Source organism: Thamnophis sirtalis, unplaced genomic scaffold (genome assembly GCF_051295495.1).
Source record: "Thamnophis sirtalis isolate CommonGarterSnake01/CBP01778 unplaced genomic scaffold, rThaSir2_p1.2 scaffold_5, whole genome shotgun sequence".
NCBI classification, from domain to species: domain Eukaryota; kingdom Metazoa; phylum Chordata; class Lepidosauria; order Squamata; family Natricidae; genus Thamnophis; species Thamnophis sirtalis.
In genome coordinates, this window is record NW_028261385.1 from 36662359 (window position 1) to 36688332 (window position 25974).

Genomic DNA, 25974 nt, shown 5'->3' on the forward strand with positions numbered 1-25974 from the left:
TTCAATAATACTGTTTTTATTTGCTATGCACCGATACCTAAGCATAGTACAATACCTATTTTTCTCCATCATACACAGCATTGAGCTTGGAATGAATAAATGGCCCAAACTGCCCTCCAGATACACTTTACTAGTTAGCTTCCACATAGAATTCAAGTTGCTAGTTGTCACTATAAAGCCCTTTGTAGCTTGAGACCTGGAAGGTACCACTTTTCCTGTTTTTGCCTATCCAATAAGATCTGGCAGGATTGGCATGCTCCAGGTCCCCTTGGCAAAGCAGTATCATCTCATGGCATCCTGGAGTTGTTCTTATCTTTTAGAATAACTGTTTAAATCTGCATTTTGCATTATAGGAAAGCCTTGGGATGGTCCTGGGTCTTTCAGCAGACTCTGGGAGTGCACTTGTGACGTATGTTTGTACATTATTGGTTTCCTGATGTGATTATCTTTTTTATTGTTAGATTTCTTTTTAATATATTGGTATCCTTGTACGCAGCCTAGACTTTGTTTAGTAACCAAGACAGTCAGTAATTCAATTAAATAAAGAAAAGAACTTCCATGGATGAACAGAATGGATTTCAATTTGGATCTCCCCACTCCTGGTCCAACTCCTTAATTTCCACATTATGGTTTCTTTCATAATTATTCCTCATGACTACACTGAGGCCCTTAATTCCGGAAGATGGAATGTGTCATTTGAGGCACCAAATGTTTAAGACACTATGTGCCACTTTGCATCATGATATTTAATAAATTAAAATGCCAGATAGATATAGATACCTTCAGTATCTCATATCTTCTGGGCCTTTACAGCAGGGGGAAAAAAGAGGAAAAAGACATGTAAAGTTTTCAGAATTTCTTCTAGTCTAAGCTGAACCTAACAATTGTCAAGATAGTAGTTGATTTGCTCTGGATACTTAAAATCTCATGCAGGAGTGTTTATGATGATTCCTTTCTTGAATAATTCTTTAGAAATAGGCAGTTTACCACTTACAGGCATTCTGCCCTGGCTTCTGCTGCAGTTTCCTCTATGGTTGGCCTCTGAAATCAAAGAGTGTGGTCTGTGGCTCATGAAGACTGGGCCATCTACTCCAGGACTCTTAAGAGCCATCAAGAGTTGTTGAATGTTGAGAGTGGCTCTAGCATATCCCAGCACTGTCAAGGATTGTCAGAGGTTCACACTTCTTTGCTGTCCTTTTTCTGTGCCCTCTGCTTACCTTTGAAGCATAGCACAGTGAACCAAGAAGTCACAATATGTATCTGTTCCTTCACTCATTTCCTAATTCTCTATTCCTACCAAGCCTATGAAATAACAACCTCTTCAAGAAGCATCACGGTGTATATCTTCCCACTGCTGCTATCACACCTCTCTTCTTCCTTATCTTCCATAAAGGAATGTCTTATTTGACTGCTTGGTAGAGCAGTCAGGTGACTTTTATGGCAGCAAAGTTTCCAACTCACTTGTTTGTCCCTCAGCAATCCTTTCTTGCTCACTCAGCAAATGAATTTTCCAAAACGTCTGGAGGCTTCATGCCTCCCTGACCTTTCTAACACTGATGAACTGCTGGATTCTAACACCAGCAAATAAGCCTCTAACATGATCATGTTGTCCATTTTTTAAAACTCATTCTGGCTTCCTACTTCAGCTGGGTGTTCAGCTAATTCCTTGTTCCCCATTATTTTCCTTTTTTACTCAAGATGTCAAAGTATTTTTCAGCATATCCTCTGGATTTCAAGCAGCCTCCATGAAACTGAGCTGTTGCTACTGCTACTATCCCTGACATTGGAACAATAAGAAAAACGGATGTGCAAGTTAACAAATATACATTTGTTGTAGAAGTGGCGTGGATGGCAAAGTATATTACAGGTAAGGGAATAATCTATTTTACACTAACGATCACTAACGTTTCCTTTGTCTTGTAGGAAATAAATGTAGCCACTTGTTTCTGGGTAAACCCATTTCCCCATCCATGTTCCAGCCACTTTCTTTGTAAAAACCCCAAAATATTCTATATGTCTGGTGGAAGCCTTTGACTTGAAAAAGGTTGCATGTTCCTAATGTAAAACCTACTGCTCTCTTTAATGGGTTGAGGAAATGCAGGTGTAGCCTTTTTCATTCTCCTTTCATCTTATTTTTATGTGGAATTCCTGTAGTTCTTTCTTTTCTTGTCTTTGTTTATACCTGTTCCTTCCCCTGTCTTTCTGCTTCAGCTCTGAATATTTCTTATAGTTGGTGATAAGCAGATGGTAATGGATTAGCTGAGTATGGAAGGGAGACGACAAGACACATTCATTATTTACAGCTGCTTCTTTTGCCTTGTAATTCTGAGATGACTCAGAGGAATGACAATGAACTGATTAAGTTTTAGAAGGCAAACTGTTTTCTGATACTGTGGAACTCATTCTCTCTGTAGGCCTCTTATTCACAACTCAATACTCTGAAAAAAACAATAACAAAATAAAAATGTTAGACATAGACATATTACATATTTCATCTAAGATGGCTAATGTTGATGCCGATAATACTAAAAAGTATAACACTTTATAATAATACAAACAATATAAGAATAGTATAAACTTTATAACAGTAAGGAGCTGTGAGAAATATATGAGGTTAGTGAAAATGGGATGAGCTACTCATGCAATTACTGACAAGCATCTACCTAGGATCTTATAATTTGGATTGCTATACAATGTAGGCAGTTGGATTTGATGGTCTAAATCAGTGGCTCCCAACCTTTTGGGCACCAGGGACTGGTTCCATGGAGGGAGATTTTTCTGCGGACCATGGTTTCATGTGCTGTCTGATCCTGCGGATGGGGCTTTGTTTGCACGGCCCAGTTTCTGGCATGTCGTGGCCCAGTGTCAGTTCACAGACCGCGGGTTGGGGATCCCTAGTCTAAAGGGCACCTTCCAACCCTATGATTATATACACTATATGGTAGAATGACATCTGGCACAGATATTATCATTTCAACACTCCTTTTTTCTAGTATGCAAAGACTAAATATAATGTTACACCTGATATATTTGTCTATGTAGATCACCATATATAATTAATTTTAATTAATTAAATGTCTTTTTTCCAAGTAAACTTCACTTATACTCATACTTTTTTTAGGAAGGTCAGGACAGTCTCGTATGCAGGTGCTTATTTGATTAGTTTTGCATATATATCTATTAGATTTTTACAACCCCCAGTATGCCCAAATGTGGGAGGAAGATCACTACTTCCATTCTCTGTCCTTCGGCTCGTCACAAGAGACCATCCAGGCAGAAACCCAATATTTTTACTGTTGCCTTTTTGTTACATTTTTTGTTGTATTAGTGCTGATATATATATATATATCCTTAAAATATTAAGACCAAACCAGACATGATGTGAGAGATCCATTAATATATACTTCAATTTTTTAAAAAACTTGAAAGCAGGTGCACTTAACAAAGAATCAATAAAGAATCAAAGTTGTAGTAGTAGAGGAAGGTAGCTAAAGTGGGATTATTATTACATCATTACATGCCTATTAGCCAATTTAGAAATAGGAATTAATAATTATTGTTCACACCAACTTAATTCCAAGCCTCTCAATGGAAATGGGGGGAAAGTGTGCAAGTCTATTTAGGAATCTCCCAAGTCATGCATAATTTGTTGCTTATTTTTAAAACAGTTAAGTATCTAAAATTAAAAGCAGAAATACCCTTACCAGTTAATAAAAATACTGTGATATGGTGGAGGATTTTCATTTAAAATAAGTTCGCTGGTTACCAAGCTAGGAGTTATGGTCTGTGGTGAACAATCAGAAAAATAAGGTGGTGGTGGTGGAGGAAAAACCATTACAGTATCACCTGCAAAATAAAGGGAATGCTTAAAAATCAACATCTGCAGATTTCTTCGCAGCAGTAAATAAGAGAGCCATGTTTCCAAAGTATATTTCACTAGAAATTCAACATGAGTTGGAATGTTTAATTTATATTTTTAGACTAATTTTAGTTTTTCAAAATAATTAGAGTTATGTTTTATAATATACAGGCAATCCTTGATTTATGGCCACAACTGAGCCCAAAGTTTCCATTGCTAACCAAAGCAGTTAAGCAGTTGAATTGCACCCCATTTTGCAACTCTATTTGCCACAATTGTTAAGCAAATCACTGCAGTTGTTAAGTGAATCATGTGGTCATTAAACAAATCTGGTTTTCCCCAACTGACTTTACTTGTCGGAAGCTGGCTGGGAATGGGGATCACATGACCCTGGGACACTGCAACTGCTATAAATATATGCCAGCTGCAAGAGCCTAAATGAAACCCAGTCATAAGTCACTTTTTTCAGTGCTATTCTATTCCATGGTCACTAAATGAATAGTTGTAAGTTGAGGACTACCTGTATTGAATATAATTGAAATACGATATAATTGAATATAACTGAAATAAAAATGTTCTATCCCCAAGACATACAAGTTTATATAAAAGTAATAATGTTTATTTACGTCTCTCAAATTGTCAACCAATATTCACTTACTCAAACTCAACTAATGGTATCATGGAAAATGACAAGTCTCTCTGACATTTGTGAATCCGTTGATTTCTTAATTGTATCCCACTGTTTTCTCCCTTTCTTTTCTGTTTATATACCTTCTCTAAACTGACTAATAAAATGAGTGGTGAGATTCAAAATTTTTTTTACTAGCGGTTCTGTGGGCGTGGCTTGGTGGGTGTGGCATGGGAAAGATACTGCAAAATCCCCATTCCCTCCCAATCAGCTGGGACTCGGAAGACAAGAATAGATGGGGGCGGAGCCAGTTAGAGGTGGTATTTACCGGTTCTCTGAAATACTCAAAATTATCTATCAGTTATCTATCTATCTATCACTATTGGTTCTCCAGAAAACTGATCAGAACCTGCTGAATACCACCTCTGAATAAAATAAATTAGAATTCTAATAACCGATAAAAATATCTGGCTGGTTTATTTACTTACCTACTGTAACTTGAAATGATTCAGAGTTCAGTTGTTCTTCACTGACTGAAGATTCTTGGATGAGATTTAAGTTTTGTTTCTTTTTAATGTGAGCTATTACAAAGAAACATAATCCAATAAGCACGATTAAAGGGCCCATAGTTTGAACAGAATGAAATCCACAGTCCTGGAGTTCAATGCCAGATGTATTGCTATGGTTAAACTGCTGATAGCGCCATCCTGGACTGCATCCCGGAATCCATATGCCAAGGACACTAATAAGCATCCCACTTGTTAAAAATAAAAACCCAAACACGAGGAACTGAGCAAACTGACAATTTCCTCGACAAAAAACAAATCCATATACCTGATCGTCTTGCAATTGCACATCTCTGAGATAATCTTTGGCTCTCGATTGTGCCAAAATTATACAAACTAGTCCAACAACTGCAAGCAGAGGCCCAATGATTTTGAAAGCTCCCTTACAGTCACCAAAGGCTCCGCTTGGACATGTCTGCAAAACAAACATTGATAGCAAAAATCCAGCACATAACAATGTAATGCCAAAAACGAAAAGGAAAGAGATAAATTTCCTAGGATGCCCATTATCTCCTTCCATTCCAGATAGGGAGCGAGGAACTGAATACATTATTATTGTAATAAGAAATCCTCCTTCAAAGTGAAATAGAATATGTTTTCTTCTATGAAGATCAGAATGGCATAACTCTTTAATAGGCCTGGAAATTAAAACAAAAAGATAAATACAATTAGGCTATTAAAGGAAAACACACTGATTATCCTTGACATAGAACTTCAAAGTTGAAATAAGATTAACCTGTTCTTGCTTAGTTTGGTGGACACTAAAAGTATTTCAGTGCAACATTATTAGCTCTAGAACAAAAACAAAGAACAGTCAGAAATATGAGATATGACAAAAGAAAGTCAGTGGAAATCTTTTGCACATTCTGGAAGTGAGTCTACCTTTAATAACCGCAGTAAAAGGAAGCTCAGACTAAAACAAGTTTACAGTGGACAAGGACTTCCAAATCATTCCTTCCTTCCTAGTATCAGCACTATTATTAGGTAGATCAGCGCAAATAGGAAATCATCTCCAGAGGGAGACTAAAACTACTTTTACTGAGAATGTGTCAAGCCTAAGGAAATAGGTCTACACTTCTTTATTGTTACAATGCCTATTTACTAGCTTCTCGCCAGACAGACTGCATTATCTTGGGAACGATCAGATAAGGCTTCAGGGACTGTGGGAGAGATAAGGCCTATACTGTTTCCTGCTCTGCAAGGATTCACACCTCCTCACTCTCTAGATGGAGATTCCACCACAAACTGGCTATTATCAGAACCTTTGAATTCTGATTTTTATTAGAAAAGAAAAGATTGTTGTTATTAGCTGCAAAGTCGTGTCTGACCCATCACGACCCCATGAACAACATTCCTCCAGGCCTTCCTGTCCTCTACCATCCTCTGGAGTCCAATTAAACTCACGTTGACTGCTTCGGTGACTCCATCCAGCCACCTCATTCTCTGTCATCCCCTTCTTCTTTTGCCCTCAATCTTTCCCAGCATTAGGCTCTTCTCCAGTGAGTTATTCTAAGATAATCATACTGAAATCAATTCCAAATAAGCTCCCTTTTTACGACCCTATTGTTTCTATTCGAGTAGAGTTGGGGCAACTGGATGGAGATAATCATTTACTGATCAGATATCCTTTCTGATGCCTACATTGAGTTAGCAGAAGATATTGTTTCTTTGTGCCCTAGAACAGAAACATTTGGCACTATCTAGGACTGAACTCTCAACCTTCCGAGCAGCAAGAGACGATATTCATCACCACTATGCTAGCATGCTGCTCTTGCTACAAGAATTATGTAGACTAACTAAGCAGATACACTATTAGAATGCAAGTAGGGAAAGAGACTTTCTAGACTGGAAGGAGAAATAATTTAAATGACCTTAAACAAGAAGTCAAAGAACATCATCTTAATTGGCCCTATTAAAATAAAATAAACACTAGTTAAATACAAATAGTCATTCCTTTATGTCTTTCAAAATTTCTTATATGGTAAAGTCTTATTTGAGTCATGCTTGGTATCTTCTCATGTATTTTTCCTGGCAACAACTTGGAAGTTGTCTGATAGTTCCTACATTCTGTGTTTTTGTTTTTACTTCCCATTTTACCTTACAGCTCTGATTATTTCCTGGTGGTCTATCATCCAGATTACAATTGACTCCCATGTAGGCAAGTACAAGATCACAGCTTAATTTAGCCAAGAACTAAAAATATGAAACACGATTATCCCCCAGAATACCAACAAAATTAAAGCCAAGCTTTAAAAATCTTGTAGACTACAGCATAATGACTATACATTGTAATTACACTCAAATAATTTCAGTTTGGTTAAACTGTGTGAAATATTAAAATGTTTGAGCCAAAGAATGTATGCAATACTCTGCAACATTAAGTTTTGAAAAGTGATTTTTATTCCACCGCAAATAGAAAAAGATTTAAATGACAGAAGGAACACTATACATTTCTATCTTCAAATAAAGTAGAACAACAGAATGAGTAGTTTTCAAAATACATAGTAAGTTAGGCTATAGAGTTGTATTATCATAAGCAAGCTATCTGTCTCTATCAGGAGCTATCAATAAGATCAAGATGCTAACAGCCACTATGCAACTGTCATATATAGTAGAGGTAGTTATTTAATAGTAGAGGAGAAAATGGGGACAAACATAAACAACTGTAGTAAGGAGTAATTTTATTCTTAAGAAATAGTGCATGAGCATATGCCATACTTTCCCTCTGATATCTGAAGCTATCCTTAGCTAGTCATAATACAACATACATTTGTTTTTATGCTGTCAGCAAAAAGAAGCCACTTAAGAGCAAATTCCTGTCAGCAGATATTTTTTTGCAATATTACTGCATACCTTTTTCTATCCAGATATATTAGTAGTGTCAATCTATGTTTGTAGGACATACCGAACACCAACCACATTTTAGTCTATTATACCATGTGAATTTAGCATGAATGTATGTATATGTCTTTACTCTTCAGTGTCATGGAAACTTATAAAACTAGGTTATTTTAATTAATCATGGCTAAGTTGATCAGGTAGAAATATCTGGGGAACACAACCTTTTTTGAATAATTTTAGGATAGTCATATCAACTTTTGGGATTAAAATGAGGCATCTTATAGTACTCTATGCTTTATCTACTCTATTCATTTACAGTTTTGAAAGACTGGAATCCATTTCATATAAAGAGCAATCTTAGTGTCTATACTGGCACAACAGGAGATCCAGCCTCTGAGTAAGAAAGGCAGCCTTGTGCCAAAAACACCACCAGAAGCAACAAAACATAAATACGTACACACACAATTGGCAGATAGCAATCGTCCTAAAGCATAGGACAAGCAGATACCACAACATTCTGGAGTGGTTGGATCACCATTTCAACACCAACATGTATTTGCAGGGAACCGGATCTGCAAAACGGGATACTGTATGTTTGGAGGTGGGATTTTTTCTCACTGGAATACCACTTGTGAACTAGGGCATCCCCCCCTCTCCCCCCCCCCGTGAAAAAAGCACCCCCAAATTCTGGCATTCCAATTCAAATGAACTCACCGACCATATCACCGAAACATCACACTGGCAAGTCAGCTGCTCTCTCTTACCTGATGCTCCCCAGCTGTGTTGGGCCAAATATTTCAATTTCCCTCCCCCCTCCCTTCTCCACTCAGCATGCCCAACGGCTGTGGTGGCTAAGGACAAAGAGTTCGAGTGCGCGACACGCAATACTTGTGCGGAGCGGAAATAACCTGTTTGAAGACTAACTTGCAAGTACCGAGTATAATAAGCTCCTCACCTTTCAAAGTAAAAAAAAAAGGAAAGAAGAGAAAAACAAAACCCACCAGCTCTGACAGGTTTTTCTTTTAGTGGCGTTGGGGAAAGGATGGCGGCAGCGCGAAGAAGCCGCAATCAAGGAGTTACGGCGACACTGGCGCCAGCATCGGCCTCGGTGTCTCAGGAAAAATACTGGGATTTTTAAAAGGGATTCTCAGTATCCGGGGGGGGGGGGGGGAGAAAAAAAAACCCTTCTCCGCAGCAGCCGCCATTCCTGCCTGCAAAAGCCTAGCCGTTCGTTTCTCCCACCCTCTCCCGGAGGGGAGGCTCCCCAAGGCTGGAACTAGAAGCCTGGCTAGGGCTACCTTACCCCGAGAGACTCTTCTCCTTTCTCGACGGGTTCTGCGTCGTGCGAGCCGGGAAGCTGGGCGCTTTCCTTGGGCCGAAGGTGCCGGTTTGCTGATGCCCGGAGTGACCTTGAGCCGCAACGCTCCCGCGGTTTCCCTCCCCTCTTGGGTCCTTCCTCCGCAGCCGCTCCCGAATCCTTCCCCCCACCCCTCCCCAAGTCGAGTCCCAGAGGCCGCGCCGGGAGAGCAAATCGCGCGCGCCCTCTGGGTTGAAGCTCCCTCCTTCCCAAACAGGCGATGCCGAGAGGGAGCCGCGGAAATGATAGAAACCAGCCTCTTCTCCCTCCCTCCCTCTCCGGATTTTGGGAGGAAGGCAGGCGGCCTTTTAAAGCGTGACGTGCACGAGCGGAGTTTGCAGGTGCAAGCTAGCAACTGCATGCCCAGGAGAAAACTTTTAACGAGGTGCATCACTTCCCCCAAAAACAGCTTTCATATTGTTCGGATTTTGGGAGGGAAGGGAGGCTAAAAACGTTCATAATGTTTCGTGCACGCAGCAGGAAAGAATTACGTAACAGAATACAAAAAATACTTCCAACTTTTTTCACCTGGGGTAAAATGCATAAAGCTTTTACAGTTTTTAACAGCAAACAACTTGGGTAATTGTTGAATATTGGTTTCTTCGGACAGTTTAGAAATATTAAATGTTGGTATGACAGATAACATACTTACAGATGTTAGCTGTAATTTGAGGTAGGGATGGCATTGTAACTATAGCTGAGGCATCCCAATGGTAATTCATTATAAGAGGAATATCTTATTTGTTGTCTATGTGGGCCCCATGAAATTGCTTCTCTGCATGGAACTGATGCCTAATTTAGGGGATTTTGTTATGCTTAAATCAAGTTGCAGGTGAAAATTCTACAGTTATGTACAAGGGAAAAATTTCTTGGTTTACATAAATCAGAACTGCTGCCTTGTAAAATAGAGTGAAATATTTTGAGTTTGGATAGGAAGACCAGGCATATATTTCATAAATACTAAAAAAAAAATCATTTGGAAGATGCTAATACCTGCAGATGTCTATCTAATGACTGCAGGTCTCCAATTTTTCTTCAGCGATAACTATATAACTTTCATATCAGACAAATAATCCATAATTTTCTAATATGACAGCTATAGATACAGAAATTATTTAGCACTGGTAAATCTAGAGCATTTTCTAATGGAGGTTTTCAGGATAACTACTGTCCCTCATTAATTCTCAAGAAAATTGTTTTGGGACTTTTTTCATTCTCTATTTTTTGGCAAAATGCAGTAAATTTAGTTTTGAACTGTGAACGATCCATCTTTCTACTGGAAGCAATTCTTCCCACACCTGTGGCTCAATTCAGTCATTATCTAGAGGCCACTTTCTGCATGTTTACTAGAACCTCAAATAATCTAGTCAACATAGCAATATGCATCTATGATTTCAGTACCCGGAGAAAGATTCTTGATTGCAAAACTGCTCATGTACTGTACTTTCATATCAACTTCATGGATTGTACACTATTGTATTACAGTGGAGGAAAAAACTATTGGGGTATTACAGTAATTAGTTTACATTTTAAAATGTATATTTTACTACACTATCTAATTGTTTTCCCAAATCACAGAAAAATACAAAAATGTAAAAAAAAATGAAGGTGCTGGGAGCTTAACCATTTCTTTCTTTCTATATACAATGGGAATGAGAGGAGTTTTATTATTTCACAAACAACTAAAAGAAAACAGGAACAGACTATTTTTTCTTACATTCTGATACTAGTAAACTGGAAAAAGAGCCTGTGAGCACTGATATTGTCTGGTAGTAGTAAGCTCATAAACCTATAGCCATAATAGTGCTGAAAAATATGTAGAAAAGGAACAAATTCTAAGAGTGAAACAGAATCAGATTATATTTTATCTGAAGACTGTCCATGGAATGCTTCTGCATTATGTATGAAATCATATAAACAGCAACAATCAGATTGTTATATATTACATGTTTATTATAGGTGCAATTTTTAAAACATTTTTGTAAAAGATCAGATGTATTTACAATTTCTCTAAGATTTATATTGCTTTAATTTACAATTTGTAGAACCTGTAGACCCTTCAGATTTGAGTTTACAAATTCTCCCAATAGGCAGCTACAAAGGCGATATCTTTATAAACAAGCAAGATCCAGCTTGCTACATGAAATTTCCACGAGATAGGTTTTATTTATACACATCTATACCTATATTTAGATATAGATTAAAAAAAATATAAAGTTGCATGGCTTCAAAATTATAACCTGCAGCCTTTGTGAATATGTATTTGAGAACATTTGGTAGTAAGGCTAGAAGGTGCTGAAATTTAGCACTGATTACAGTGAATACATGATTAAAATGGAAGATAAAACAGACTGACTTTCAAAAGTTATTGACCTGTTCAGTTGTTGATTGTATTAGCAGATTAAGAATCCATTAAAAGTCTGTACCATCTGAAATCTCAATTTGTTAAAAATTCCATCAAAACATTTTATTCTACAATATAAAAATTAACTGTGTAGTACTCTAATGGAATCCTAGTTTTTTTATAAAACAAGGCAAATATATAAACTAATTTTTGACTGCAATTCTATAATCATTTATTAATCTATGAATTATTCATGCTTTTCAGTATTTGTCTGAAAACAATTACAATTGGATTCATTTTTGGTTGAAAATGTGAAACTGAAGAATTTTGAGTGAGAGGCCAGAGTTGAAAATCAAAGATAAAGTGGCTTTCTTTTTCTTAAGGAAAAAAAAATAGCTGCCATTTCCCCCCCATCCCAATAATGAGCCAGAGTATCTTGTACATTACAATGTCATAATGTAGTATCTTTCTGAGAGACATTTATATCACAGCTAAAGAATGAATGTTGCTGGGCTGCTGAAGGTATGTCACATGAAGTGATGGCAAAGGTTTATTTCTTTTTTAAAACAAAAAAATGATCCATGTATCTTTAAAAACAAGACAGCCACATTTCAGGTGTCTGATTCCCCCCCCCCCAAAAAAAACCATCACTGATATTTTCTCTCCACTTTTTGTAGGAGATTAATGGTCTCACAAGAGGGAGGAAAAGATATCTGATTTATCTTAGGTATTCATTACTTTGTCAATAGAACAGAATACATCTAGCTTTATTTGTAGTGTGCTAAGGATTCATCAAAATTTAGTGGCCATATAGAACACTGATATATTAATCCACTATTTTATTCATTAATCCACTGAGTTAGTGATTTTCATGTATGGTTTTGTTAGCAACTAGAATTTGAAAAAGTACTTAATTTCTGGTGATGTTGGTCATATAATTCACCTTCCCTAATAACTTTTGACTTTTACATTTAATTTTTTAAAGGCATATAAATTCTAAAAACAGGATTTGTATCAAACTTATTTAAATGGGTCACTTTCTTTGTATTAGGGCTATTACCTGCTTCTTTATTTGTGGTCATAAAACATTTATTGAAATTATCAATAATTATTTTTGTTTTTCTTAAAATAGACCTTTAAAACAACATTTCTGCTCATAAGCAACCCTTTAAATCCATTTTATATGTTTGAAAGCATATGAAATTCATCTTTTTGTAGCTAGGGAATTCTACACTTTTCAGAAGTGTAGCATTTTTATTATTTTAAAATTTAATTCATTGTCAGGATTTTACATATCTTTGGTGATATTTTAAATGATGATACTATATGGTAACTGACAAAAGTTAAAAGGTTTCTTTTGTAATGGCTGCATTTATTGCATTTAACCCAGCAGAAGTTATTTTAAAGGCTATTTTCTGTTTTGATTTTCAAATGCCAAGTTATATCCAATTGTGCCTATCTTCCAGAGAAAGAAATTGTAGTGTGCTGGTTGGCTTCTCCTTCCCACTTTAAATGCCTCATGACCCCACAAAATCGACACCAGGAGTCCTGAAGAGCCTCCCTAGCAAATTTGAGGGGTACATGGAAGATAGAACACAACAGATTCTTCCATTCTGTAAGCATAAGATTACTTCCTTCAAGTTTACTAATTGGAAGATCTAGATAGTTAAAACAAGTAATGAGAAGCACATAAATATTTGACAGGCACAGCTTTGAAAAGGCACAAACATTACAAATTTCATATAAAAATAAATAATCTACAGCATTAATTAAAATTACAACTCCCATCATGTTAACTAATGGCAGAAGTAAATAACTCTGTTGTACATTGCAATTTTAAAAAAACCATTGCACTTTACATTAAAAACCATCTATTATAAAACACTGGTCATTTAATTATGTATGATATATGGAAATAAAGTTATTTTTATAGATAATCTCTAATAAGATATGACACATGAATATGCAAATGTGAAAACAAAAAAATACTTTGCCACTGTTTTGTTTATGGAATGGCAATATTGAAAAATATACTTCAGTAATATTTATAGAAAGCTAAAATATAGTTTTGTTTAAGGTATCACAAAGCATCACACACTTTAAATACCACACATAACTGCTATTTGGCTCCGAGGCTACATTACTATTAAGTATTTCAGTATCTTGTTTCAGTATTGCAACTGATTTTCTGTACTGTTGGAGTTTATTTCAGTGCTATTTCAAAACAGAATAGTTTTTAAACTGACTTATTTTCAAAAGTGCATTTTGTTGGGTATAAACTCCAAAAACTATGCAATGTGTTTTCAAAAATTAATGCATGTTAAAATAGTGTTGGAAAGATAGTAAGATAATGAATAAACTTCTTATTCATTGGAAAATAACTTAGTTTTCTTAATAGGCTGTTCAGCAATCTGCCATATATCGTCCTGAAAGACATAAAAAGATCCAGTTAGTATCTCAATAAACAACATTAATAGGAAATACATTTTTTAAACTAGACATCCACATGTTTTGCCACCCTGGGGTGTTTACTTCAGTCCTCATAGTGATGATCTCCGACCTTCCATCTAAAATTAGGATTTCAAGAATGGAATGAATCCTTCCACTTCCTGGTGTGCCAAGGAACCTGGTGTGTTTTATCATGCAAAGCCCTCTGCTGCCCTTACACATAGGAGGAGAGTTTTTACATGAACCAGAAGAATGGGCAGAAAAGACAGTACTTACTACCTGTATTACACACACACACACACACACAAACATACACACACACATGTTTTAATCAAAATGCAAAATTAGTATACACATTTTTCTAACTTTTTATAACGTCTAACTTAATAACTTTGTTCCGCACCAGTGTCGCCTTTTTGTACAGTGGATGGCCTTATAAATTTAAAAAACAAACTGATAACAGGATTATAGAACTGCAAACACCTATTACAACAGGTTTTACCCTTATGATTCTATATAGCAACAGCACGTAGACTTATATTCTTTCTTACTTCTATGTGTCTATATACTTCTATATACTATATACTTTCCAGAGGCTTTCTAGGAGCCCGGGGTGGGTAAAAATGCCCCCCCCCCCCCCGGAGGCCAAAAACGGCCCATTTTCTGACTTCCACGGGGCCTGGTAGGTCCGTTTTTTGCCCTCCCCAGGCTCCAGAGGCTTTCTAGGAGTCTGGGGAGGGCAAAAAACAGTCCAATATGCAAACGAAGTGTGAGAATGGACTTCCGGGTTGTCCACTGGGCTGTTTTTCGCCCTCCGGAGGCTTCAGGGAAATCCTAGGCTTCAGGGAAATCCTAGGCTTCAGGGAATCCTAGAAAGCCTCTGGAGCCTGGGGAGGGCAAAACACAGACGAAAATCAAGGCTGAAAATCAGCTCCACGCTGGAGCTGACAGGGCGATGCCTCGTGTGCTCTCAGAAATGGCTCCATGTGTCACTTGTGGCACGTGTACCATAGGTTCGCCATCACAGATCTAGGTCCACATTTTACCCACCTCAGAAGGATGGAATTCTGAGTCAATCTTGAGCCAGTGGGATTTGAACTGCTGAACTGCAGCTAGCAGTCAGCTGAAGTATCCTGCAGTACTGCACTCTAACCACTGTGCCACCTTGGCTCTTGTCCAGCCACCTTGGTTTTCTTATCACCAATGATTGTCAGACATTACAAATTAGCTCTATAGGTTATCCTCAGAAGAACATTATCCTTCTTACCAGTGGTAAACCTCTTCTTAATCAGGGAAAGCCGATAGCCAGTGCCTATTAATTCAACGTCTACTCCAGAAAGTGTGCTTCCTTCACTGATAAATTGCACTGCAAGTGTTGTTGGCTTACTGGGTCCTTCAGAAAGGTCAAATTTAGCTCTGAGAGAGCCAGAGCCTATTCAGGAGGGAAGAGAGAGAGAGAAACAATAAAGTCTGCTTATTAGCATAAGTACTAAAATACAAGTGATCTTTGACTACAGATAATACATTAAAAAAATCTACTAAAATTTATCCAGTAACATTTCTTTTCACATTGAAATGCCTCAAAATTCTTAATTATAATTTGCTGCAAAACACTAACACTAACACAATTTTATTACAGCAACATAACAATGAATGATGTTTAGCACAGTGTTCTTATAAATAGATGACATTGTAAGAATTGTCCTTAAAATATATTGTCGTTTTACAATAATTTTTTAATTTACTTGGCTATTCAATTGACTGGAGTAATTTCATATATTTCCCATTGAATCTCATGTTTCTATTAACATATGTATTAATTAATTAGCATATGTATCAAGAGTTGTTCTTGAATCTTTTAAAATATATAAGACTAGTTATACCTTTCTTTATTGTGGCTCATGCATACATACAAACACACATACAAGTGTATAGACGTAGATCAATCTGGTATAAAGCTCAGATCAAAACTGACATACAAAAATGTCTGTTTAGTTGATATACACCTATATGACTTGCTTAAGAAGATCTCATTTCAATATGGTGAACCAAGGCATATGTTTCATTTTAAATTGACTGTAGTTTAAATTACTCCATTTTTTTCTTGCGTTTTTAAGGCTATTCTGTATTGAGATGCTGACAAAACTTATTTTTCTGCAACTCAATATAGTATATACTCATAATTTATTATGCTGTAATGAAAAAATAGATAAGGCTCAATGTCAGTTTTGATATATAAAATTTCTAAATAAATAAATTATTGCAAAATATGATAGTTGAGGAAAAAAAATCCATCATAAAACTATCTTTGGGGAGAAAATAATTATTTATATTTCCATATACCACAATATATGTTTTTAATTGGTTTTTTGGGTCAAAATACCAATGGTAATTTTCTAATCTTTAATAGTTAACTTAAAACATTTCTTCTTACCGCCATTTTCTGATTTTTCTGAAATACTAGCTAATTTCCACAAAGCTTTCATCTGCTCTGAGTTCCTATAAGAAAAAAAGAATATATATATTGGCAGTTCTCCACACTGCTACTCTGCATCTATTATCTTAGGCAATTTTTCAAGTAATTAAAAATATGATGCTCAAGCAGATTTTAGATATTCCCTCTGGAAGAGACAGTCCTTAATGTAACCTTAGAGCCAAGCTATTCATGGATTTTAAGTGATAACAAGCCTCTGAATTAGGTTCAGAAACTAACTGGTAGCCTATGAGGCACCCAAATAACTAGTGATATATGACAAATATAGTTCTCATATCCTAATTGCTGCATTGTGCACTAATATTGTTTCCAATATATGGTCAAAGGCAGCCTGATATTGATATAGATGGTAATGTGGATATAGGTCGCACAATTCTAATAGGGCTGCAACTGGTGCATCACTTTAGCTGAATGAGGAATACTTTGGCTATGGCTTTTATCTGTTGTCTCAATGAGTCTAAGGTAATCCCTAAATTCTTGCTCTTTCAGAGAGTAAGTGATCCCTTCTAGAGAAATCACCAGGGTAGCCAATGAGTGGAGATATTTTTGCATGAAAATGAATTCTGTCTTGCTTGAATGGAATTTAAAATTGTTTTGGCCCATCCAGGACCTTGTAAACTTCAGATACTCATTCAAGGTTTCCAAAGCATCTCTGGTTAAGGCCAGGGTGATGATATATACTGTAATTCAGTACCATCATATATTATTGGCATTTCAACCCAAACCAGTGGAATATCTTTTCCGGCAGCTTCATACAAATGTTAAATCCTAAAGGCACACAACACTGGAATAATTGTAAATCATGGTAAGTGTTGTGCATAAGATACACAGGAGCCAAGATCGTTTAGGACAAGGATGTCAAACTGGATTTCTTTGAGGGCCAGATCAGCATTGTAGTTTTCCATGGGCCGGCTGGGGATTGGGGGGGTGGGTGGGGGGGAGACAGGACAGATGCCTTCTGCAGCACCATGCAGACCAAAAGGGGGCACGCTCCCACGTGACTCATTTTTGCTGCCAGAGGCACTGCGGTCCAGTCTTTTGCTATTTCCAGGCTGGCCCGCGGGCTAGATTTAAGAACCTGGCAAGCTGGATCCAGCCTGCGGGCCTTGAGTCTGACACCCTTGGTTTAGGACAAGCTCGTGAGTGCCATGGAATCTTAATCATCTTTATACTCATTCAATAACAAGGAAGTTATAGGTCTCCAGCATTAACAGCACAGAAATCTCTACCAACAGTCCTATGATAAGCTCCAGGAATTTAAAAAGAGCCATTGCTGGGTAAGTTGGATACTACACTAGCAGTTATCTCAACTTGTCCTTACAGTTCAGTGTCACATAAAAATACTTTCATTCATTGAGAAGAATGGGAATGAGGAAGGAATTATCAACTTGTTAAAGGGGGGGGGGGTCCAAAAAGACTACACAGTTCTGAGAAAAAGCATGTGAAAGTAACTCAAAATAACCTCAGGTAAGTTTTCAATATGCTGTTATTCTATCCTACAATAATTTTAAAAAGGTTACTGGAATCCCTGTGATGCCTGTTTCTTGACCATGCCTAGGTCAAAGAACTGACAACAATCTTGAAAATCCGTCAAAGCTTTTTTCTCAAGACTGTGTAGTCTCAAACTTTTCCTCTCCTCCACAGATTTGCTTATTTTTTCTTCCTCATTTCCAAAGCCAGGTCTATATTATTCTGCATCCATGTACCGCTACAGTACTGCATCTCATCATGCAAAGAGAAATCATTCATGCCTAGACTTCTGCAAGACCTAAAATCCAGAAGATAAATCTCTGACAAGGCCAATACCCACCACTATCCAAACAGGTTTCAGTTTTACACACCAGGTAGGGCGGTACCAAAATATTGTGAACAGATGAAGTCTTATTCCATACAGATACTGTATTAGCTAGAAGCAGCAGTAGACCAAAAATTCCACAATCCAGTAACTAGACACCCTAGAAATGGACCTGTAGCAAATTTCTTTTTATACATCAACCAAGCTTTTGTAATAGCTACCCCATCATAAAGTTCCCATTGGTCTCACAACACTTCCCTCTTTCAGTTCCATGAGAACTGCTTCAAGCATCAATAATCAATGTATTTAAGAAATAGCTTTAGAAGTCACAACAAAAATCTTAATATAAATTTAATGCAGTATCAATAATAAAAAAGTTACCATTTTGCTGGCGGAAGTGACTGCATGTTTATTACACCTCCATCAACTGGTACGATGACTTGTATATTGGATAACATATTTGGCATTGCCATAGATGCTGGATTGTATTTGTAATCAACTCTTACATCAGTTGTGCTAGCATTACATTTCCAATATGTGGCAAGATTCAGAGGTGTAGACTGGATACCATTTGACAATACCTTTGAAAATAATAAAATAACTACTTTTAGGATCAATTCTGAAAAATATCATGACTTCCAAAGTTCATTTTTTTACTTCATGTACTCTTGGTCTCTAAAGAGCCAATTATTAATAAAGTTAATTTCATAAAACTAGAGATTTTGAGATGTTTTCATTATTGGTATTAATAATTAATTATAACTGTATAGTTAAATGCCCTAGGTTGGAATTACTTAAGTTATGTAATAGAAAATTGTTAAATACTGTAAGCTTCAAAGATGGTTATTTGGGGTCTAATAGCTTTGACTGGCCTAGGAAACGATTAAACAAGGAACTAGTAAAGAGGAGTCGTGATTCTTCTTTTATTGATTCTGTTGAACCTATTGGATCTTCTCAGCAACAGTAGTTTTAAACTATTGTTGATAACCCCACCTGACCATCTAGCCTGGAAAAGGATAATTCTGTTAGTTCTGTTAGTTTGAAGTGTTCAAAATAGTTTTCAATAACTACTGTTAAAAATTGAATAAAAATGAAAAACAAAATGTCAAGGTGGGTGCAGTTTTAATCAATATCTAATGAACATCTAATAAAACATCTAATGAAAAGGGATCTATCTGTTTTTATGAGTGCTGCAAACATTCAATTCAAAAGATTCATAGACTGGAAAAATTTCTGTTCCGGGTTTTGCTTTTGTAAGTCTTCAAGTGCAGTTATGATTAAGAATGTTTTTGTCCAGCTGTTACTGGTGTACTAATTGACCCTTTTTATCTCCACAGATGCCTTGTTACTCAATAAGTATTACTCACACTTATTATTATGAGTAGGACTATCTTTGAAAAATTCACCTAGTGAAAAATGCAATTGCTTAAGTTTTAACTGGACACTGAGAATCTGACATCTTTCTTGTTTTTTAAGCAGTTGTTAATCATTTGCAGACTCAGTTCAGAATATTGCTTATTTTTAAGACCCGGAATACCTAAAATAATGTATGCCATATGACCACTGAAGTCAGCTGGATGACTGTTTTGTGCATTCAGCTTCATGTTGAGGTGTAGTTAGGGCTAAGGTCAAATCTTCCATGCTGAGTTGTGTGCTATAACTAGACTTTGTTTTGTGAGTTTTAATTAATTAGTCTTTTGTTTTCACACAGGTTGTAACATACCATCAGGCTAACTGCTCCATACTGTAAATATACCCCTGCTAATATTTGCTGAAATTGAATGAAATAAAATGGATAGATTTGGAATGCTGGAACCTTCTAGGGTTGCATAAATATACAATACTGATTGGAGAACCATTATGGAGTCTATTGCTAATTTAGATTGGGTGTTGTGATCAATCAAGCAACTATGATTGGAGTGGTTTACTATTGTTGTTCATCAGTATCTGGATGACTATCTGTTTCAAACAATACTATATCCCTATATTCTATTTCAGAAGCTTTTAAATATGTTTTTGAATATGGTTTTAAAACTCTGTATTGTGCAGATTGGTTCAAAGAGATCCTGTCTCTTCTTTTACATTATAGTTAAAAGATAATATCCTTATTATGATAAAATGACTGTATTTTTCTTATTTAGGGAATAAAAATCTCCCAAATTACACAGTACTCTATGTATACATCTGAGGCAGCAATGCTATGCTAGCCTTTTTTCAAACTCAGGCTTCCTTTTATGATTCAATCATTTTATTATGGTTCTTCCCTGATGTTTAGGGGACATCCATCTTCTCCACAGTATGGAAATCTTTCCAAGACTGTAGAATATAAATATGGGGGGGGGGGGGAGATAAAGGAAGTCAAAAGACTGAGACATATGGAGCATTTTAAGGTTAGTGCTGAGTTGGCACTCCCTCTAGCAAAAGCAGAAACACCATGATGCTGACTTTTTGCCATGTCAGCCCATTCTCTTTTGTTAACAGCCCAGGGGCTAAGAGTAACAGGAAGAAAAGGGAGAGTTTCCTTAGTAAATCTGAGTCCACAGCTGCCAATGTTGGAAACTTGGAGGAATCAGCAAATAACTCCCCACCACTAATGAAGATATGCTGCAGCCCAGAAGCATAAAGGTACTGAAGGACTTTGAAGACCTTGCATGCTGCTTGCAAGGACTATGAAGTACAAATCAGCAGGAGCGAGGACAGTAAAACATTTTGATGCTAGGGATTCCTAAGTAGCTGATCAGGAAACACACAACCATTCTTGCTACTTTTGACAACATAAAATAACCCATGCTACTGATTAGCAACAATGAACCTGCACCCAAGCACAATCTGAATATCTGAAGCAGAAGATAAAGTGAGCAAACAGAATATTCCAAAAATATCAGGCATGATGTGATATATGGTGCTGATGACAGCTTTGGATAACTCATCACTGTATTGGATAGCTCATCAGCCTTCCTCTGGCTGCTTGCTCCTAATGACAGAATCCTTCTACCTACTTCAGTATATGGATGGAATCTTTCCTCCTAAGGCTACTAAGATGGTAACACTGATAAATCCAACATAAAAAGAGAACATGCAATGAGGTGCTCTTCTCCAAAATCAACATAGAAATCTTCAATAAGATTTTTAACTTTCTATGCTGATTACGTTTTGGATTTGGTTGATTAGCTGACCAGCTAGTTAAATAGCTTGATTCAGTTTTTAAAGTAAATTTAAAAATATAGACTCTATATTAATCTGCTATGCCATTCTTGAATAGGCTTATTTCTGTAAGACACAGAGCAATCTGAGTAAATATATGGTGTTTTACTACACAGTAGGAGAGGTAGAGTGGTACCATATTTTTCGCACTATAAGACGCACTGGACCGTAAGATGCACATTAGCTTTAGAGGAGGAAAACAAGAAAACATTTTTTGCCTCTGCCTCCCAGCATCCATCTGGTATTCATCTGGCTAGCATCCTTGCAGGAAACAGTGAACAGCCTGGTCACCTTCAGCACATTATTCCAGCCCCAGCACGTGGCTCATCAGGGATCCACTCCATTGTGCCTACCATCAGTCAACTGAGCTGAGATGCTGCTTCTGGGGAATGCTGGAGCCTTCGCTGCCAAGCAGCTGATTGGTGGTTGGATTGGTTTCCTAGAATACTGTTGATCAGCTGTTCTAGCCGGCAGGAATTGCCGCTGCAGCCAATCGCTGCCGTTCACCTCTGCTTCTTGCTGCTGGTGATCCCTAGTGCCTAAAACAGCTGATCGGTGGTATTCTGGGAGGCCGATCCAACGCCAATCAGCTACTCGACAGCGAAAGCTCGTGTTTCCCAGTGGTGGCAAATGGCAGCAGCGGTGACAGTGGCAAACACTGCCGTCACACCAACCCTCTTCCCCCCATCGCAATATTCGCTTTATGAGATGCACAGACATTTCCACCCACTTTGGGGGGGGGGAGTGTTTCTTATAGTGCAAAAAATACTGTAATTCATACCAGCAAGCATTACAGTGCCAGCAAACAATACAATCTAGATTTGTTAAGCTCTTAAACTCACAACACCAAAATACAAAAATTACCTGATACTTCAGAACTTCTACGTTGTAATAATAAGCAGAAGGATTCTGCTCTGATAGCTTTTTGAGGTAGACTGTGACAGCTTGCATATCCATCCAAAAATCCCTTGTACTGGAATCACTTTGTGATGGATCACTGTGAACAAAATGTAGGCATAAAAACATATATTTAAACATCTGTGTTGCTAAGATTGAGAAGATTCCTGGCTGTAGATAACAATGTTCTCTTCTATGTCGAAGTAGCCTTAGAAATCTATTATGAAAAAAAATGGTTTCTTGAAACTACCAGAAGATATTTCTATCTTCCATCATTAAAAGCAAAACAATAAATGCAGAGACTGACAGAATTTGTTCGTGATCCAATTTTAACTGATGTCCAAGACAAGAAAGCTATTTAATGTCAGAAAAGAGAGGAAACAGATGATAGCAGAATTGACTGATTTTCATGAAATTTCAAGACCACTTTGGGCAGAAAGATAATTTATAGCATAATATATTTTTCTCTATGCGATTGTAAGTATGTGTTGGTCTATGTACAAAACCTGTACATCTCCTGATACTTGGGATAACATGACTGTCACCAAGAAATCTTTAAAGTCTATGGTCATGACATTGTGCAGTGGAACTGCTGGAAATGATAAATGATTTAAGACAGTACCTCCCCCACCTTTTCCAAAGCTGTTTATCAAATGTTCCTTTTAACTAATGTAGGTAAAACACACTTTAAATCAATTTAAGTGTCGCTGTACTGATCGGATAATTGATCCATGTGTCAAACCCTCCACTTTCATTCAATTTTGGGTAATTTACTTAGATTTGGGAAGCAGTGATATAAGCTGTACAAGTTCCAATGCTTTCAGTGCAGCAAGGAGTTTTAGACAAATGATTGCAAGGATCAGTGTGTTTGATATGCTAATGTTCTATCTATGATTTCTGAAGTTTAAGGGTTCTCTCTCTAATCTCAAATGTTTAATTAATAAGTAGAAAATGTCTTTCTTTGCTAAATTACTGTTATGTGTGTCCAAAAAAGACAAAGCAAGTATCAATCTCCTCTTTCTCCAAGAAGAACAGTTTCTCAGAGTTGAAGAACAGCTGAAAGCTAAGTTTATTTCTGACCCAAAATTGAAAGTAGCCAGTCAGCAAAAGGCTATACAGAATTGCTTTAAAAGTTGTAGGTCTGATTTGTAGCCTTTTGGAATGACTGACTGTATAAAGATAAAAACTGCAATTACCTAGCTTATAAATTCTGAGGAAAAACATGTCACTAATTTTGCAGCAAAAACAAGAACATTGTGTCCCCCCCCAGTGTATATCTCAGTTTTTGTTCTGGAAGCTGCAGTGATCAAAGTTTTTCTTTTAAAAATTAAGTTTTTCATTTTTTTAAATTTTATTCCTGATAAATATTTTCAGATAATTCTTTTTCCTTGGCCTACAGAAATTGTTTTTCCCTATGTGCATCTTCATTAAATTCCTGAAATGTGAAATGCCTTAGATGTCCTTATGCAAAGAGACACACTTCCTAAATTAGGCAAAATAATTATGGTTAGAGTTTTATTAAGCATAACAGATCCTTGTTAGACTATAACAGTGATCCGCTAAAAGGAAGACAAATGTGATAATCTTGACACGAAAGTAATATATGTTGCAATAAAGCAACAATCTCAAGGTAGGCATCATTGAAGTCTACAGTTTCCAAAATGAAGGAAAGGGGCAGAAGAGCAACCGTGTAAAATTTCAGTCCTGACAAAATAATTTAGTCTCCAATTAGGCAGAGACCTTCATCCTCTTCTGATACTGTAAAATAATAGAACTTCCTTTTCATAGGAATGTGCTTTTTCATTTCTGAATCAAAGCTTCCTGAGAAAAATCAGCAGACATGAAATAAAAACAGAACGTAACTCAGAATCAAATAATGATAAGATCTATAGTCTTCTGAATGTTCAACTATTTGTATCTGCTGCTTTGAGAATAGATATGCTCAGTAAGTCATACATTACTCTTTCTTGTTGTCAAGAAGATAAAAGCAAAAGAAAGACATTTTCTCCCCCCAAAAATATGTTAATAGTACACCATATGGTTATGATGACTGGCAATTTAAAAAAAAAAAGTTCCACCCAATTTATGTCTCTCTTTGTCAATTGATGCCAGGTGTGCTGATAGGTAACACTTACATGGAGTTACTTCAATCACACTAAAATTTAGGGAAAGTTGCTAAAAGATGAAACATTATTCTCTCATGCCTTGCCAATATCCTGAATTATCTGGAAAAAGTTTACAGATGTTGATATCTGCAAATTAAGCCAACTTTAAGTAAACTGGTAGTTGCAGAATGGCTTCAAGGTAATTGTCAGAATATATTCTAATAAAAATGGGGTACATTGAAGCTGGTGACCTTTAAACCTAACCCATTAACAGTTGTTCCTGTTTAATGCCTAATTTCCTCAGTTAATGACAAAATAGATCAAGCTTCAACAGCAAAAAGAGCAAAAGCACTTCTTGAAGAAATTATAAAATAAACAATGAATCAATGAGCAATAATGTTTCAGAACATTACAGCAACACTTAAGCATCTAATCTACATGGTTATAATTTTTTTTTGCTATTTTTCATTTTATGTTAGATATTTTTAAACTATAATCTGAGATCAGGCATTACAATGTTCAATTTATTCTGTAATCCTTTCTGGAAGTATTTCAAATTGAACAGCAATGTATAATATCATAACGTAACATAACATAATTTAGCATAGCTTAGATGGATTTTTTTTTTAAAAAATCCATCTTGAAAGCTGGATTAACATTATTTAGGACAGTTTTATGAAATGTAATACCTCTATAAAATTAACAGTTAATTTTAATTTGTTACAATCATAAAATGATTTTTTATTAAATTATAAAACTTAAATGCAAGAAATATAAGGGTATTTATGAAAGAAGCATACTTTGCAAGTCAAATAGAATGAAACAATAAAAAGATAATAAAAAGTATGGCTTTATAATAAATAAAAGATACAAAACCTGTACACGAGTTGCACATTTGGAAGAATCTGCTCTAGTTTGCTTGTGTTTTTTACCCTAAAGCAAAGCACAGCAGGAGATGGATTGCTAGTGAACACTTTAATAATCCCACTTGGGAATGAGATTGTCATATCACCAGTTATTTTCACAATACATCTAGAGAAAAATTTAAATAGACAAATGTTAATTTTACAGCTATAATTGTTGGAATCACAGTAAAATATATCATTGGATTTGAAAGGTACATATACTCATTTATACATTTAAACTGTAAACAAATATTAGGTGCCATTTTTAATTTATTGAGCTCAGTTGCCTGCCTTATCTTGTAGAATTCAGATAAAGCAAAATGGGGAGCCAATTTTCCTCACATAAACCTTCCCAGAACAACTTTACTCTTATTTTCAGGAAGTGCTCAGCATCCAAAGCATAGTTACCATCTTTGGAAATGCTCCAAATAGAATTCATGCAAATGCCATTCTATATCTTTGGAGAAGCTTGAAATTGTAGATTCCAGCTCCAAGAATTTTCCAGCCAGCATGTTGGTTGAAATCCACAAT

The 25974-nt window shown here is 36.4% G+C and overlaps 2 protein-coding genes across 4 annotated transcripts in view; both read right to left on the reverse strand.

The window, feature by feature from the left end:
• On the reverse strand, positions 1-9380 carry TMEM171 (transmembrane protein 171). 2 transcript variants are annotated; one of them, XM_014067306.2, is made up of 4 exons: positions 9198-9380; positions 4976-5691; positions 3705-3846; positions 1-2438 (listed from the first exon to the last, which is right to left on the reverse strand). In XM_014067306.2, coding segments are annotated over exons 2-4 (771 nt in total). In that variant the 5' UTR covers positions 5604-5691; positions 9198-9380; the 3' UTR covers positions 1-2437. The 2 variants fall into 2 exon arrangements, with proteins under 2 accessions (XP_013922781.1, XP_087571784.1); XM_087715658.1 differs by lacking the exon at positions 9198-9380 and adding an exon at positions 8896-8981.
• Positions 9381-11183: 1803 nt separating this feature from the next.
• The window catches only part of FCHO2 (FCH and mu domain containing endocytic adaptor 2), a 76171-nt gene continuing 61380 nt past the window's right edge, over positions 11184-25974 (reverse strand). For both annotated transcript variants that reach the window (XM_087715659.1, XM_087715660.1), the window contains 6 exons: positions 25415-25570; positions 22401-22533; positions 18714-18913; positions 16478-16542; positions 15311-15475; positions 11184-14021 (listed from right to left, as the gene is read on the reverse strand). In XM_087715659.1, the coding sequence (XP_087571785.1) occupies positions 13999-14021; positions 15311-15475; positions 16478-16542; positions 18714-18913; positions 22401-22533; positions 25415-25570 (742 nt within the window). In that variant the 3' untranslated portion in view covers positions 11184-13998. The remainder of the gene's footprint in view (positions 14022-15310; positions 15476-16477; positions 16543-18713; positions 18914-22400; positions 22534-25414; positions 25571-25974) is intronic.